The sequence below is a fragment of the Linepithema humile genome, chromosome 3 (assembly GCF_040581485.1).
Source record: "Linepithema humile isolate Giens D197 chromosome 3, Lhum_UNIL_v1.0, whole genome shotgun sequence".
Taxonomy (NCBI): domain Eukaryota; kingdom Metazoa; phylum Arthropoda; class Insecta; order Hymenoptera; family Formicidae; genus Linepithema; species Linepithema humile.
The window spans coordinates 19995742-20009953 of record NC_090130.1 but is presented as its reverse complement, the minus strand read 5'-3'; the positions used below and the strand labels follow the sequence as shown (position 1 = coordinate 20009953).

Genomic DNA, 14212 nt, shown 5'->3' with positions numbered 1-14212 from the left:
CGCGATCTTAATGCATTCTGTGCTTTATTCAGCACAAAGAAAAGAGCAGTTCAAGTTTGTGTCGTGGAAAAGTATTTTTTACTCTATCTGTAATCTATTTTTAGGTATAAAAAATTTGTCAGGAAATTATGATACAATAATATCTAATCTATTTTCGATAAAAACATAAAGGGCAGGAAGCATAAAATATTATCTAATCTACTTTCAACGGCAACGTTTCACGATAAAAGCAAATTGTATGGCCCATAGAAAATTGTGTCATTAAATAATGTGTCGGCAAATACTTGCTCACACATCTAACAGCTACATTATGATAGTGATAAAAAAAAATACTGTAGAGAAAATTTTCTACAGTTTACTACTACTAATTATTAATAATCATATCTTCTCCACACAAAGGTTTCACATGATGTAAGCCCTATTGATGAATCTCCGAGTGAGCCGTTGACGGAGCTTCTCGGTGAAAGTGGAGATATCAATCAAGCAGACTCTTACGGACGAACCGTGTTACACACATTAGCCGCCGATGGCAATGCATCTCTGTTGGAATTGGCGCTTGCAGCTTGTCCGCAGGTGAATTATTTTTCTATTAATTCAGTTTTTAGTTAATCGAGCCGCAATCATAGAGTTTGCAAGCTTGCTGTTTATTTATTCATATAAATAATGCTTATTAGATGAAAGATTTTGCAGAGAAAGGCATTTTCATATGAAATTTTCGTCGCATAATTTTTCTCAATTTTTCCCCCAGCTGTCTTTCTCTGAAAATAAAGCGTGGAGTCGATATTCTTTTTAATTCAATTAGGTGATTTTAATGGAAATTTAGAAAGAATATTTTTGGAATGCAGGCAAAATTGGAAGCAGTTGATCGGAATGGACAAACGCCACTCAATCTGGCTGCGAGGCACGGTTACACGGATGTAGTGCGTGTGCTTTTAGCTGCCGGCGCGAGGGTGGACCACGCGGACTGCGACGGGTGGACTGCCCTTAGAGCTGCTGCTTGGGGAGGACATACTCAGGTAAGACTAGAGAATATACAGATTTCATTAGTTTTACATTATAGATATGAATAGTATTTTTGCTGATAAACAATCAAAACGGACTGTTGTTTTCCGTCAACATAAACCGGACTCATGGGTCTATTTTTTCTATGTCTGATTGAGTAACGTTAATGTGCTAAAAAAATTCACATAAGTTCACTGAAGTGTGTACATTTTTGACCCACGAGTCCGTTTTGAAGATTAAAATCGATAAATTATAAATTTTATATTTTAAATCGCGAGGTGGATGTTTCTGACGAGTTCTATTTCAGGTGGTCGAACTACTTTTAAAGCACGGAGCGATGGTCGACTGCGCGGATTGGGATCAACGAACCGCGCTGCGAGCAGCCGCCTGGGGCGGTCACGAGGACATCGTCAAAGCTCTCTTGAAGCACGGCGCCGACGTTAACAGAACGGACGACGAGGGTAGAACCGCCTTGATCGCTGCTGCGTACATGGGACACAGCGAGATCGTGGAGCATCTTTTAGACTTCGGGGCCGAGATCGATCACGCCGACAGCGACGGTAGAACTGCGCTCAGCGTCGCTGCACTTTGCGTCCCTGCCAATCACGGATACGCAAAGGTATGTTCACGCAAACTGTGAAATCATTTTCACTAAAAATATCACAACGTACTGGATAGAGAATTTCACATCGCGTACGTTCAATTATTTGCCGCAGGTCGTCACGATACTTTTAGACCGAGGCGCCACGGTGGATCACCAGGACAAGGACGGTATGACTCCGCTCTTGGTCGCCGCGTTCGAGGGTCACCGGGACGTTTGCGATCTGCTTCTGGAATACGACGCGGACATGGATCATTGCGACGTCACCGGGAGGACGCCTCTGTGGGCGGCCGCGAGTATGGGACACGGATCGGTCGTGAAGCTTCTGCTGTACTGGGGCTGCTGCGTCGACACTATTGACAACGAAGGCAGAACCGTTCTCAGTATAGCCGCTGCCCAGGGCGGCACAGATGTTGTGAAGCAGTTGCTCGCTAGAGGTAAAATCGGCTTAACTTTGATGAGAGGACATCACTGTGCGTGATTCAGAAATGTTTAACGAGTATTATAAACTTTACACGAAGGCCTAGACGAGCAGCATAGAGACAATTCTGGCTGGACTCCGTTACACTACTCGGCGTTCGAGGGTCACGTGGACGTTTGCGAGGCGTTGCTGGAAGCTGGCGCGAAGATCGACGAGACGGACAATGATGGGAAGAGCTCTCTTATGCTCGCGGCGCAGGAAGGACACACATCGTTGGTGGAAAGGTTGCTGAAACAACACAACGCGCCTATAGATCAACACGCTCACGATGGTAAAACTGCTTTAAGGTACTGTATTGTTGGATTGATCGTATTAAAACGAATAACATTACCGACATTTTCTCACATTGATTCTTTGCGCTTGCAGACTCGCAGCTCTGGAGGGACATTACGATACCGTGAAGATATTGTTATCTCACAACGCTGATGTCAACGCGAAGGATGCCGATGGAAGGAGCACTCTATATATACTCGCATTAGAAAACAGACTAGCTATGGCGAGGTTTTTGCTGGAACACGCAAACGCGGACGTGGAAAGTAGAGATTCAGAGGTGAAAAATTGTCGGTTACATTTTAATCGAAAATTTCACTGATTTTACTTATTATTTTAATAATGTATAGAACGATTTGTGTTTTAGAAATTGATAATTAATATTAATTCTAATCTATGTTTCACAGGGTAGAACATCACTGCACGTGAGCGCTTGGCAAGGTCACGTGGAAATGGTAGCATTGTTGCTGACGGAAGGTGGAGCTAGCGTGAATGCTTGCGACAATGAAAACAGAACACCACTTCATTCCGCCGCCTGGCAAGGTCACGCAGCGATCGTCAGGCTGCTCCTAGAACACGGTGCCACTCCTGATCACACTTGCAACCAAGGTGCCACGGCTCTAGGTACATCGATTATGAATAATCTCTACAGTAATGTGAATTATCAACTCTATTGCTCCCGAAAATTGCTTGACGATCAAATCTTACAAAATGAGACACGTTAGCTGACAGGAAAATACAATTTGCAGGTATCGCCGCTCAGGAAGGACACGAGCATTGCGTCCGGGCGCTTTTGAACCATGGAGCCGATCCGAATCATTCCGATCATTGCGGACGTAACGCTATTAAAGTAGCCGCTAAAAGTGGCCACGACACGGTTGTCAGGCTACTAGAAGAACATTCAGCCAACCAACGCAGCTTGAGACCCGGCATTAATGGAGGTTAATTGACATTTTTCTGGATTTCGAAGTTGTTTGCTCTCTGATATAAAAAAATTATGCATATTGTCTTTATCAAAGATTTCCCTTAATTTGCCACAATATTGATTTAAAATTGAAATAACTTTTACGTAAAACTATATAATTATGTGACTTTTAGGTGGTAGCAGTAGTGCTACTTCCGTAACATCCAATTCGACGGCTGAGACTAAGCCTTCATCGGCAATCCTGAATCCTCTGTCGACGCAATACAGCCCAGCGGAATCGCCAGATTCAACCAAGCGGCGCAGTTGCGTCTCTTTAGGCAACAATTCGAGCAATAGCAAATCGAGCAGCAACTTAACCGGCAGCACAAAGAGCGATCAGGGAAAATTCAATCAAAATTCAATGGTTAACTGTCAGGTAATCAAAATATGCGATATACAATAATTTCGCGACATTTATTCAACGATCACTGTGCTTTCTTCGTGTACGTTTTTGTTGCACAAATGTATCATAATCGATTACTTGTGAAAAAATTTGATTGTCTAACTTGTATAATTTTAGACACCATTATCTTTCACCCAACAACTGCAGCAATGTTCAAGAGGAGCAAAGAGTCGGCCGCTCAGTAAATTATTGTCGCCTTTGAAAAGCGAGCCGCAGAGCCCGATATACGCCTCACCTCCGCATTCTCCGCTAAGCGACAGCCTTATCCCTTACTCGCCTACGAACACGAGTCCGCCCAGTGCTCAAACGGCTGCGAACGTGATTCAGAGTCAGCTGGGTGTGTCATTGATGGGCGGAAATCCTAATATCTCCTACAAAATGGGATATAATCACACGCCGGTCATTTACGAGCCGATCAACATCAAAACCGAGCTTATCGATCGCAATAACATTGGCAAACCGTTCGAATTGACGAATGAAATGCTAGGTTTGAGCATCGGGAAGGACAAGGAGAACGGACACGAGGATAAACGAAATTCGGCCGACACGCATTTTACGCGTGACACTCATATGAGAATAATATTGGGGAATAGCGGCGCTGGCGTGGGCAGAAGCGTCAAGCACATTACGGATCACACGTCTGGAAGGTAAATAAAATTGGCAAGAACAGATTACGTAAGCGCACCATTCTCTATACTAACATCCTAATTACGTCTATCATCGCACACGATTAACAACTTCTCATCCTAACTTCTCTCTTGTTTTTTTTTTCGTTCTTTAACACATTTTAGAGATCGCAAATTTTTTTCAATGCATAATCACATGATTTAGTAGCATGAAATATCATGCACATTTATCTTATGTTCGATATGTGTACATCATCCGAATCACATGTACATAATTCCATCATCTCAATCGAAATTTATTATCTTATTATCTTAATTTTTTTCAATGCAATTTAGACTTTGCAGAAATCACAATGGTCGTATAAGGAAGACACACCGCTTCATGAGCGATAGGCTTTCCTTCCTTTTTCAACCCTCCCGAGCGAAAAAAGATAGAATATGTAGTCAAGGAGGACATACGACAATGTTAGACATATATATTATGCTACGTATTAATTGGTTTTTAACATCATTTATTTAAAATATATATTTGCTGATCGAAAACGTAGACGTGTTAACGAAAATGCTTTTTCTTTCTGAAATCTTAATACATTACTATACTTTTTGTTCACTTAAAATTTTTCACGTCAGCTCTCTTCTCGACAAAACAAAATAATATAAATGTGTGAATTACAAACGGTCCATAAAGTGCCATATTATATTTCAGTGCAGGTAATGCAAAACCAAAGCGTAATGGCTTGGTGTCCAACCCAGCCATGAGATTAGTGGCAGGCGTTAGAAATGGAATTGAGAATGCTACGAACAGAAATAAGCCTATTACAACGCGAGTAAATGGATTCCAGTGGAAGGCGGAAGCGCGCAAGGAAACGCCTTTGTAGGGACAGGTATTTATTCATCTTACCATCTTTTGCGAATAATCTTATGTAATTTTTGCTCTCAAAAATCGTTTCGTACATTTGAAAAATATTGAAAGATAATCAGCGAAGAAAAGAAAACAGTAAATGATTCAATATCGAGTAGTTTGAAAAAAATATTTTAAATTGTAGTTCGTAAATGCACTTGACACTGATTCATTTGTTATTGTGAACTCGAAAAGTCATATTTTATTACTTTGCACAAACTTGCGAAAAAGAGAGCGCAAAATAGTTTCGAATATTTGTTGTAAAATTTCATATAATGATAAAATTGTAATTGAATAATTTAGACATAATTCTAATATATTATCATATGCATGAAATATAATAAAATATTTTTCTTTTGCTGGCACAGGCTATGCATTACGGATTGTCTCGACGAAGAGCCGCGAGCCAATACCGTGGATGGCGATCTGTCGCGAACAAGAAGCGAAAGTCAATAAACAAATTTTTCTCGGTTTATTTGTGCAAAATCAAATTACCTCATATTAAAAGGAAGAAGAGGGAGGACTTATGAATATTCTGACATTGCGTGAACACAGAAATGTCACGTAGCACACAAAACCAAATATTAATTTGCATAGGGAAAATATGTAGACGTAGATATGTTAACTTACAAAACATGACTTTGTATAAATATAACGGTAACGAAATTATTTACTGATCTCACTAATGTAATACATAGATACAGAGACGTACGTACATTCACGTTCAACGAGTGTACGTATGTCTCTGTGTATAATGTTTATACAGAATACCGCAAACGTTGTGCATTTTCTCAATTATCGGATTTCAAAGAACAAACCAACTAGAATCGCAAAAACTTCTTCCATTGCAGTTGATTCGCAATGGCCAAGATACCAAACCAATTTGTCAAAGTCTGTTGCCGAGAGAAATTACGCATTTGCGAGATATTCCGTATATATGTATACACTTATAAAATTATTATTGAAATCTTGAAATGAGAGAGAGAGAGAGAGAGAGAAAGAGAAATGTTAGCCGTGGTGTTAATGTCGATTAGACGATAAAGTTTAATGACGAAAATTTCTTCAGAAGACTGGATGCAGACAGAATGCATATGTGATCTTTTAATGGATAACTTTAAACCGAAGACGATTGTAAAGATATGTATAAATTATATTAAGAGGAAAAAAAAGAAAAGTTGATGATAGAAGAGAGTATGATATTACGGACTCATTACAGATACGTAAAGTTATGGCCTGAAAACGAAGAACGTGTTGTAAATACAGATCCCTTGTAACGTCTCACGCAACATATTTATTATACTGTAATAGGTGCGAAATAAATAAAAATTAGGAAATATTACACGTAATCGCCGACGACTCTTGCTTATTGATATTGTTCTGACAGAACCATATTTTTGCATAAAATGCAAATTCTATTTAATGGTAAACTATCAGGTAAGCGGTAAGAATGATTTACGATATATAAATTATCTTGACGATGCATCTCATATTTCTTAATATGTTGAAATGAATAGATCAGACTGAAAAAAAAATTGAACGGAATAATACGAAGGCACATGAAACTCTAATCTTTCTTGTGTTATAATCGCAGAATTTGGCTTAAGCGGCCGAAATTGTTCCATTCTTCTAAGACAATTTCCTAATTATCCTATTAATATACTCCGCTGTTTCATTGTCTTCATTCTCTTGGCCTATTGTGCACATTCCTGCCAAAATCACTGCTATCGGCAGATTATAATCAACGGATTACTAGTTTTCATTCGAGTGTGCCTGATTTGCGAGATTAAAGAGGATAATAAATAAGGCAAGACCAAACTCAGTAAATACACGATTAGATTGAACTAGTAAATTACAACTGATATCAAGTGCTTGTTAAATTGTCAACTGGATTTGTTTAAAACATTTCCTGATAAAAGTAGCCTCTTTTCTCAGATAATGTATCTTGATTGAGATAGTATGTCTTGATGAACAACACAGTATCTTTCAAGTCTTCTCGAACGCAAGTATGTTTTTGTAAAGCTTTTACGCGGAGTGTGCCGAATTTTCACATTACACCGCTTTAATGTTCGATTAGTGGCAGATAAACGGGAAAAGTGATAAGCGTTTAAATTTTAGAGAAGGTAAATGTGTCATCAATTTATAAATATACATGTTTCGATGTAGTATTGATTTTTTTTAATTTTAATCAATTTTAGAAGTAAGTAAACTGAAGCCTAATGCAGAACAGTGCTGGTAGACGCTTGAGAATAATGTATGTTAACAAGATTAATCTTATGAATAATGTTAACAAGATGATTGCGATAAATTTCGGCCAATTCTTAGGCTGCGTTCCGAAATTCACTGCCAGTACTGAAAATCTACAATATACGTAACGTAAACTGCAGATTTTCAGTACTGGCAGTGAATTTCGGAACGCAGCCGTAGTCTAAGTCGTACACGGATAGGAGATTGAACAAATAGTATTTAAAATCATTTCAAGGTATGTAAATTTAACATCTTCAACAGCAATTGACAATTTTTCTTGCAAAAAATGTTTTGTTTATAAAAGAAATCAATATTACGTATCAATATCAAACATTTCTCATATTTCCGAATACTTGAAATGTGTTCATATTCCCTTTATTTCTTCCAAATATCAATGAATTTTATTTGTGTCTCACGTTGGCTTTGATTTTATAATTGTTACTTATTTTACTATTATTTTTTCTATAATACAGCACGTGTAGAAATCAACCACAATGAACAAATTTTTACTTTCCATATTAAAACATAAACTTATAATAATAACATTGGTTGGTGTGACTATTGGAATATCGGTTGGTGTATGTCTGAAGCACTACAGCGGAATATCATGGTCCCAGCGAAATCTCATGTACATCAAATTTCCTGGAGAAATATTTCTCAGAATAGTGAATTGTTTAATATTACCGCTTGTCACGTCCAGTATCATAAGTGCTACTTGCAATCTCACAAAATCTGGTAAGTTTTCTTGAATATCAAATTTTCTAAATATATTTTATGTATTTTTTTTATGACTTTAATTGGAGAAGAAATTGATAAAAATAAAAGACATATTTATATCCCATTTATCTATAAGTCACAAAACATTTTGTATAAATAATCAGCACGGATAGAATTTCTTTGAATTTATTGTAACTGCATAGGACCGATTGGGTTGATGGCGTTATACTATTATCTAACGACCACTACGATTGGAATAACTTTGTGTGTCATACTTGTTGAGACTATCCGGCCGGGCGATTTATTGAGAAATGAAGATGTTAGTCCACCATCATCTACAAGGATGTTTATGACAATGGATACGATTCTGGATTTGTTTCGGTGATTAAATGCATTGCAACTCACGACTTTGTGACGCTAAAACTAATATCTTACCGCGAATATAAAATATTATCGAAAGATAAAGAATCTGTTTGTGTGAATATGTATGTTCTCGAAAGTTTTTTAAAGAACTACTTATAATTATATTACATTCAATATTTTTTTTTTATATTACAGTAATTTACTTCCTGAAAATATAGTACAAGCATGCTTCTATCAGGTATGTTTTACACATACAGCGTTTACATACACAGATATAAACAGTGTAATGCATTCTAAACACATCTATATTTCTTCTATTACAGTATCAAACTGCTCTACAAATGCCAAGCAATGGATCTGCAGGTATTATATGTAAAAAATGTGCTGGACTTTTAAGTATTTTTGCTAATTTGCAAATTTTTTTTAATAAATCTATAATTAATTCTTATAATTAAAAATTAGTTTAGAAATCAATGATTGATCAATGAAAGTTTTTTGAGAAATTAGAAGATAACAAATAGACAATAAAATTGTTTGTTTAAATTAATTTTTGTAAATGTTAAAAAAAATATTGATTTACATTAAATTGTTACACTGAAGAAATCTTGAGGTCAAAGACAGAAACGTATGTAATATTAACTAAAATACGAATAACTGCAACTGTCTTGCTTCTGTTTTGCCAATTGATTTTTAAAGTTTTGATTTATATATCATATCTGGTGTTGAAATTTAGAAAAAAAACCTTATAGATTGATTATAAATTGTTTTTGCAATTTGTTTTTAATTAAAAAGACTGTTGCAGATCTCAATAAGAGATATCAAACAATTATATAATCCAATTATTTAGAATACATTTTATTTTATTTAACACTTTTATAAATATCGATTTGGTTTATTTTATCGCAGTACCGATAGAAGAATGGAAGATAACCAGCGAATATGTAACAGGAACAAATGTCTTGGGCTTAGTATTTTACAGTTTATTAATCGGTGTGGCAATTGGAAATATAGGTGCAAATGGAAAACTACTATCAGAGTTTTTCACTTGCTTATCTGAAGTCATGATGACGATTATGAAATGGATAACATGGTATGCTACAACGTTACAATTAAATAAGATTTTAACTCACAATATTTTGATATTTTCCACATTTTTTGTTTCGTGATTATCTATGTTTAGGCACATAAAACTTTTTAATAACTTAATTCAGCAATAGTACGTAACACACATTAAATTATACATGTGTAAACTTATTGATGTAGGCTAGCGCCAATAGCCGCAGCATTTCTTATTGCCGGTCGAATTCTGGAAATTGACGATTTTGGTAATATAATAAGCCATTTAGGATTTTATATCCTAACGGTAACTCTTGGATTGGTGCTGCAAGGTTTTGTGATACTACCTTTTCTTCATTGGACCCTCACGCGTAAATCACCTTACAGAATTATATCCAAACTTGGCCCGTCCTTTGCAACAGCCATCGGAACATCGTCAAGGTACGACGTGAGATAAAAATTGATACGAATCCGAGATAAGCCTTCACCTCCTCAATTGAATAATTAAATTTTCTAGTACCGCCACAGTTCCATATACAATAAAGTGTTTGGAGACTATGGGAATAAATTCCAAAATAACGAAGTTTATTATACCGATCGGAGCAGCGATAAATATGGACGGAATAGCACTGTATGAAACAATTGGAGCGATATTTATTATACAATTACGTGGGTTGAAATTTTCACTATTTAAAATAATAGTCGTCAGGTTTGTTAAAACACGAACGCAACTGAATACACCTGTTAGAAAAAGAAATTAAAAATAATTAACTTTTAATGTTGCAGTATTACGTGCACAGTATCATGCGTGGGAGCTGCTGGCATACCCAGCGGCGGTTATATGATGTTGATAATGGTGTTAAATTCTATCGGAGTGCCTGTTGAAGATATTACATTAATTATCGCTGTTGATTGGTTTGTGTAAGTTATATGCTATAATAGTATTATTTGGCTTTCGTTCTTACGCTTTACAAATTTTGCCAAGCAATATAAAAAGAGAGTGTATTATTTTTTTAGCGATCGTTTCAGAACAACAATCAACGTTATAGGTGACGCGCTTGGCGCGAGCATTATATCTCACTTTTGTAAAAAGAAGAAGCTGGAAGAAGATGAGATGCATTGTAAGGAACTGTTCACGATGGGTTCTAAAGACATATGACAAATATAATAAATTTTAATATGACAAATGTAAAAATTTTTAATATTTAATATTTATATATTTTAATATTTATTAAAAAAAAATTGTATGGTTATTCCTCTTTTTATTACATATTTATTAACTTAAATGTGATTCGAAAAAAGTAAAAGCTTAATTATACATAAAAATATTAACAATATTATCAATACATATTGTCACCTGTTTTCTTTAGTTTGGTTGGCTTCCTGAGGGTCCAGCTATGTCATGCGTTCTCTGTGTACTTGTCAGCCTGTTCGGATGTGTAGCTGCAATGTGACGATCAAAATACTATAACGGAATGTTAAGAGATATTTTGCAGCTACAAATAATACATTGCACCTCAAAATGACTTTTTGTACAGTATTTCCATTCCCAGCCACCCTTGTCAAATAATGTGTTTAAAAAAAACTCCGGAAGATGCCCGTTCAAGTATTTTTTTTAAAAAGTCTTCAATACACTCAACAGTTTTTTTACAGAGTCGGCATTGTAAGAAATCTGGAGCATAATACGTGAAATACATCCATGGAGATGTGTGTTCTTGTGCTTCTTCGTGTTGTATGTTTCTTCATGCTTTTCTTTTACGTGTTCACTAAAGTTTGTTATATTGATGTAACAAGAATGAAATTTGCAAGATTGGCACGTTGCTTGAAAATCTTGTAATGTATAATTTTGTTACAGTCTTTTCGTGCCTTTTTTGAAATATTCTATTGCAATTCTTCCGGATGACTTCCAATTATATGATTAGACACACAAGGAAAAATAGTAATAGTTATGATTTGGCAACAAATAGTACATTTGAACTTTCTCGTGCCATCAGTTTGTATAAAATATTTCATTATCCAATGGTCATTTATGAAATTATGTAGTTTCTCTTCAGAATGTTTCTGTAACAAATGTGTGTTTGTAGATTCAGGAGCAATTGGAAATTCACCACACATGAGACATTCTGAGTGTAGTTTGTCGTTATTGGAAATATATTCATACGAATACTTAAAATATATCTATGGCCGTTTATTTTTGTGAGCGTTGTCCCATTTACAGATAACTTTATGTTCTTTTTTTACATGCTTCAAAAACTGTGAACTAAGATTACAAAAGAATTGATGGGTGCAATTTTGCAATTTGCATCTTACTTGAAAATGCGGCACTTTAGTATAATATTCCCACATGTTTTCTTTAACTTCAATAGTTTTCGAATTCCTAACGAATTCTGACGAAAGAACAATGTCGGGTGTTTCTTGCTCATATCTTAATTCTTCCGAATGTTTACTTACCATATGTGTATTTAAATAATTATGGAGAGAAATATATAATTCGCTGAAACACTCGGTACATTTTACCTCAAAATCGCCAACTCTCGTACAATATTTCCATGTCCAATCGTGAAAAACATAGTTCTTCACTTTGTTAACATGCTTCTGGTGTAAATGAGATGTTAATGATGGAAAATCAGATTCAAAATTCTTACGACAGAAAAGACATTGTAAGGTGAAACTGTCGTTGTATTTGAAACATATCCATGGCCATTCTTTCTTTAGATCTATCTTCGTAGTTGTGTATTTCACGTTGTTTTTTTATATGTTGACGGAAATTTGAATTAATGTATGTATATTTTCGTCTGCAAAACCTGCATTTTATATACTTCGTAATCCAACACTTTTTCGTAATATTGCCACACATTTTCTCTTTTTACAATTTTTGACATTGTGTCCGTTTCTACTTACAGAACGCAACTAACTGAATACGGTACAAGAGAACGAAGGAATACGTATGATTTTCCATTTGAATGTAAATATTGATACGTCAGTCGAAACTATGAAGTCCAAGTCATGAAGCAGCGCTGTAACATCATCCCTAATTGGTATAGCAGTTACTATCCCACGAAAAAGATGTTACAGGATATCATTTACACGAATAGTATCTCAAGAAATAATGCAGAACTAATTATTTACATCTCAAATAAAACTATTTTGAGATAATAATTATATCAATGAAATACGCATAATTTACTGAACTTATTGATACTGTTACTTTATACATTATATGTACATAATACATTAATTGGAAGAACATAAATATGCATATGTAGTTCTCAACTTTGTAATGTATATATAACTACATTTGTAATGTATATGTGCGTGTAAAAAGTTAAAAGTTTATTGGAATGTGTCTTATTGATTGTATTTCTTTCTTTTCGTTATCTAGAGTTTTGCAATAAAAATCAGAATAACATAAAGACAAAAATTTTAAATAATTATAAATAATTATTTGTAAAAATATTATATTAGATCAATTTTGTAAATTAAAAACAAATAATAAAAAACGCAATAAGCTTGTAACTTAAGCATTTGTCAACTTATTAATATATAACGTTATACATATTATATTGGATTGTAATAAGTAATTTTGAATTTTTCAGTGAATAATGTTATTATTTTTTTTACGTATTTATCTGAAAGGTAATAATACGAGTACAATTGATTATAATTTTGACAAATTAATTCGACAAATGAATATTTAATTTAAAATGTTTGATTTGTATGTCTAACTTTTCAGCAATTGCATTAGTCAATTTACGGTATTATCATACAAATAATACAAAAAGGAGAGAAATAGCGCAATTGTCTTTACTTGTCAAGCAGTCATATTACCAGGGAAAATTTCTTGCAAATTACATGTTAGGTGCATATGTAGTTTAATAATGTTCATATATTAATGTTTTTTCTTTTATTTAAAATATTTAAATACAAGTAGAATATATAAATTTATATTGTATATTATTGTATAACAATAAAACGTCAGAAAAAGGAACAAGTTATTCGTTATTTCATATGAAATGTCCCGAAGAGAATCTAATGAAACCTGCAAAATGTTATAGAATTATTAATATAATTACATAAGCAAGTCTAAAGTTGTGTCAGGAATATCTCGTGTAATTTATATATAACATAATCTGTGAGAAAAGCTTGTATTAACATGATCATATATATACGGACACGTATTATTCATAAACATATAATCACGTTAACGTATACTTACTTACGTACAGTATATAACTTTCCGCATAATGCAGTCGCTAAATTTCCATTGCATATCTCCTAACATCTGTCTCATGATTTATCTCAAATGGTTATTGAAAATAATTTTGAACCAATAGACTATCAACTACAAAAATAAAACATTTGTTTATGTTCTAACATCTTTATGAGCACTTGTAATACCTAATAGTGGCGAATATGGCATTTGTGTCAGTTGTGATAGCGCTGTATGTGTAGCATTAGCTACATCCAGTTGATAGCTGAACGATATTGTCGATTTTATTGCCATTGATGATAAATCATGAAATAGGAGAGACATTCTTTCAAATCGGCAAAATTGTATAATTCAGAAATGTTGCTGATAACAGT

At 34.7% G+C, this 14212-nt stretch overlaps 2 protein-coding genes across 11 annotated transcripts in view; both read left to right on the top strand.

Moving 5' to 3' along the window:
• Positions 1–6594, top strand: part of LOC105671552 (ankyrin repeat domain-containing protein 50) — a 56984-nt gene extending 50390 nt beyond the window's left edge. For 2 of the 3 annotated variants that reach the window (XM_067351964.1, XM_012365809.2), the window contains 13 exons: positions 400–573; positions 846–1016; positions 1310–1621; positions 1719–2040; positions 2125–2371; positions 2451–2634; positions 2762–2978; positions 3104–3295; positions 3453–3694; positions 3839–4368; positions 4684–4812; positions 5054–5231; positions 5617–6594. In XM_067351964.1, coding sequence (XP_067208065.1) covers positions 400–573; positions 846–1016; positions 1310–1621; positions 1719–2040; positions 2125–2371; positions 2451–2634; positions 2762–2978; positions 3104–3295; positions 3453–3694; positions 3839–4368; positions 4684–4812; positions 5054–5225 — 2892 coding nt within the window. In that variant the 3' untranslated portion in view covers positions 5226–5231; positions 5617–6594. The remainder of the gene's footprint in view (positions 1–399; positions 574–845; positions 1017–1309; positions 1622–1718; positions 2041–2124; positions 2372–2450; positions 2635–2761; positions 2979–3103; positions 3296–3452; positions 3695–3838; positions 4369–4683; positions 4813–5053; positions 5232–5616) is intronic. The other variant, XM_012365810.2, reaches the window with a different exon arrangement.
• A 5-nt stretch (positions 6595–6599) lies between these two features.
• On the top strand, positions 6600–13994 carry LOC105671553 (Excitatory amino acid transporter 1). Of its 8 annotated transcripts, none has more exons than XM_012365815.1 (11): positions 6600–6682; positions 7966–8227; positions 8413–8590; positions 8768–8810; positions 8896–8935; positions 9479–9662; positions 9836–10069; positions 10146–10337; positions 10415–10549; positions 10646–10816; positions 10999–11154. In XM_012365815.1, exons 2-10 carry the CDS (start codon positions 7987–7989, stop codon positions 10785–10787), a joined length of 1389 nt encoding a protein of 462 aa, XP_012221238.1. In that variant the 5' UTR covers positions 6600–6682; positions 7966–7986; the 3' UTR covers positions 10788–10816; positions 10999–11154. The 8 variants fall into 8 exon arrangements, with proteins under 8 accessions (XP_012221238.1, XP_067208069.1, XP_067208067.1 ...); XM_067351968.1 differs by lacking the exons at positions 6600–6682; positions 10999–11154 and adding exons at positions 6732–7727; positions 12532–13994 and having other exon boundaries at positions 10646–10749; XM_067351966.1 differs by lacking the exons at positions 6600–6682; positions 10999–11154 and adding exons at positions 6732–7727; positions 12532–13994.
• Positions 13995–14212: the final 218 nt, after the last annotated feature.

Excerpts from the sequence above, each read along its gene's own strand:
- LOC105671553 (XM_067351966.1), top strand. The coding sequence starts at position 7,987 with ATGAACAAATTTTTACTTTCCATATTAAAACATAAACTTATAATAATA. Across the intron at positions 8,591-8,767 it reads ACGATTCTGGATTTGTTTCG|TAATTTACTTCCTGAAAATA; the intron begins GTGATTAAATGC and ends TTTATATTACAG. Across the intron at positions 8,936-9,478 it reads GCCAAGCAATGGATCTGCAG|TACCGATAGAAGAATGGAAG; the intron begins GTATTATATGTA and ends ATTTTATCGCAG.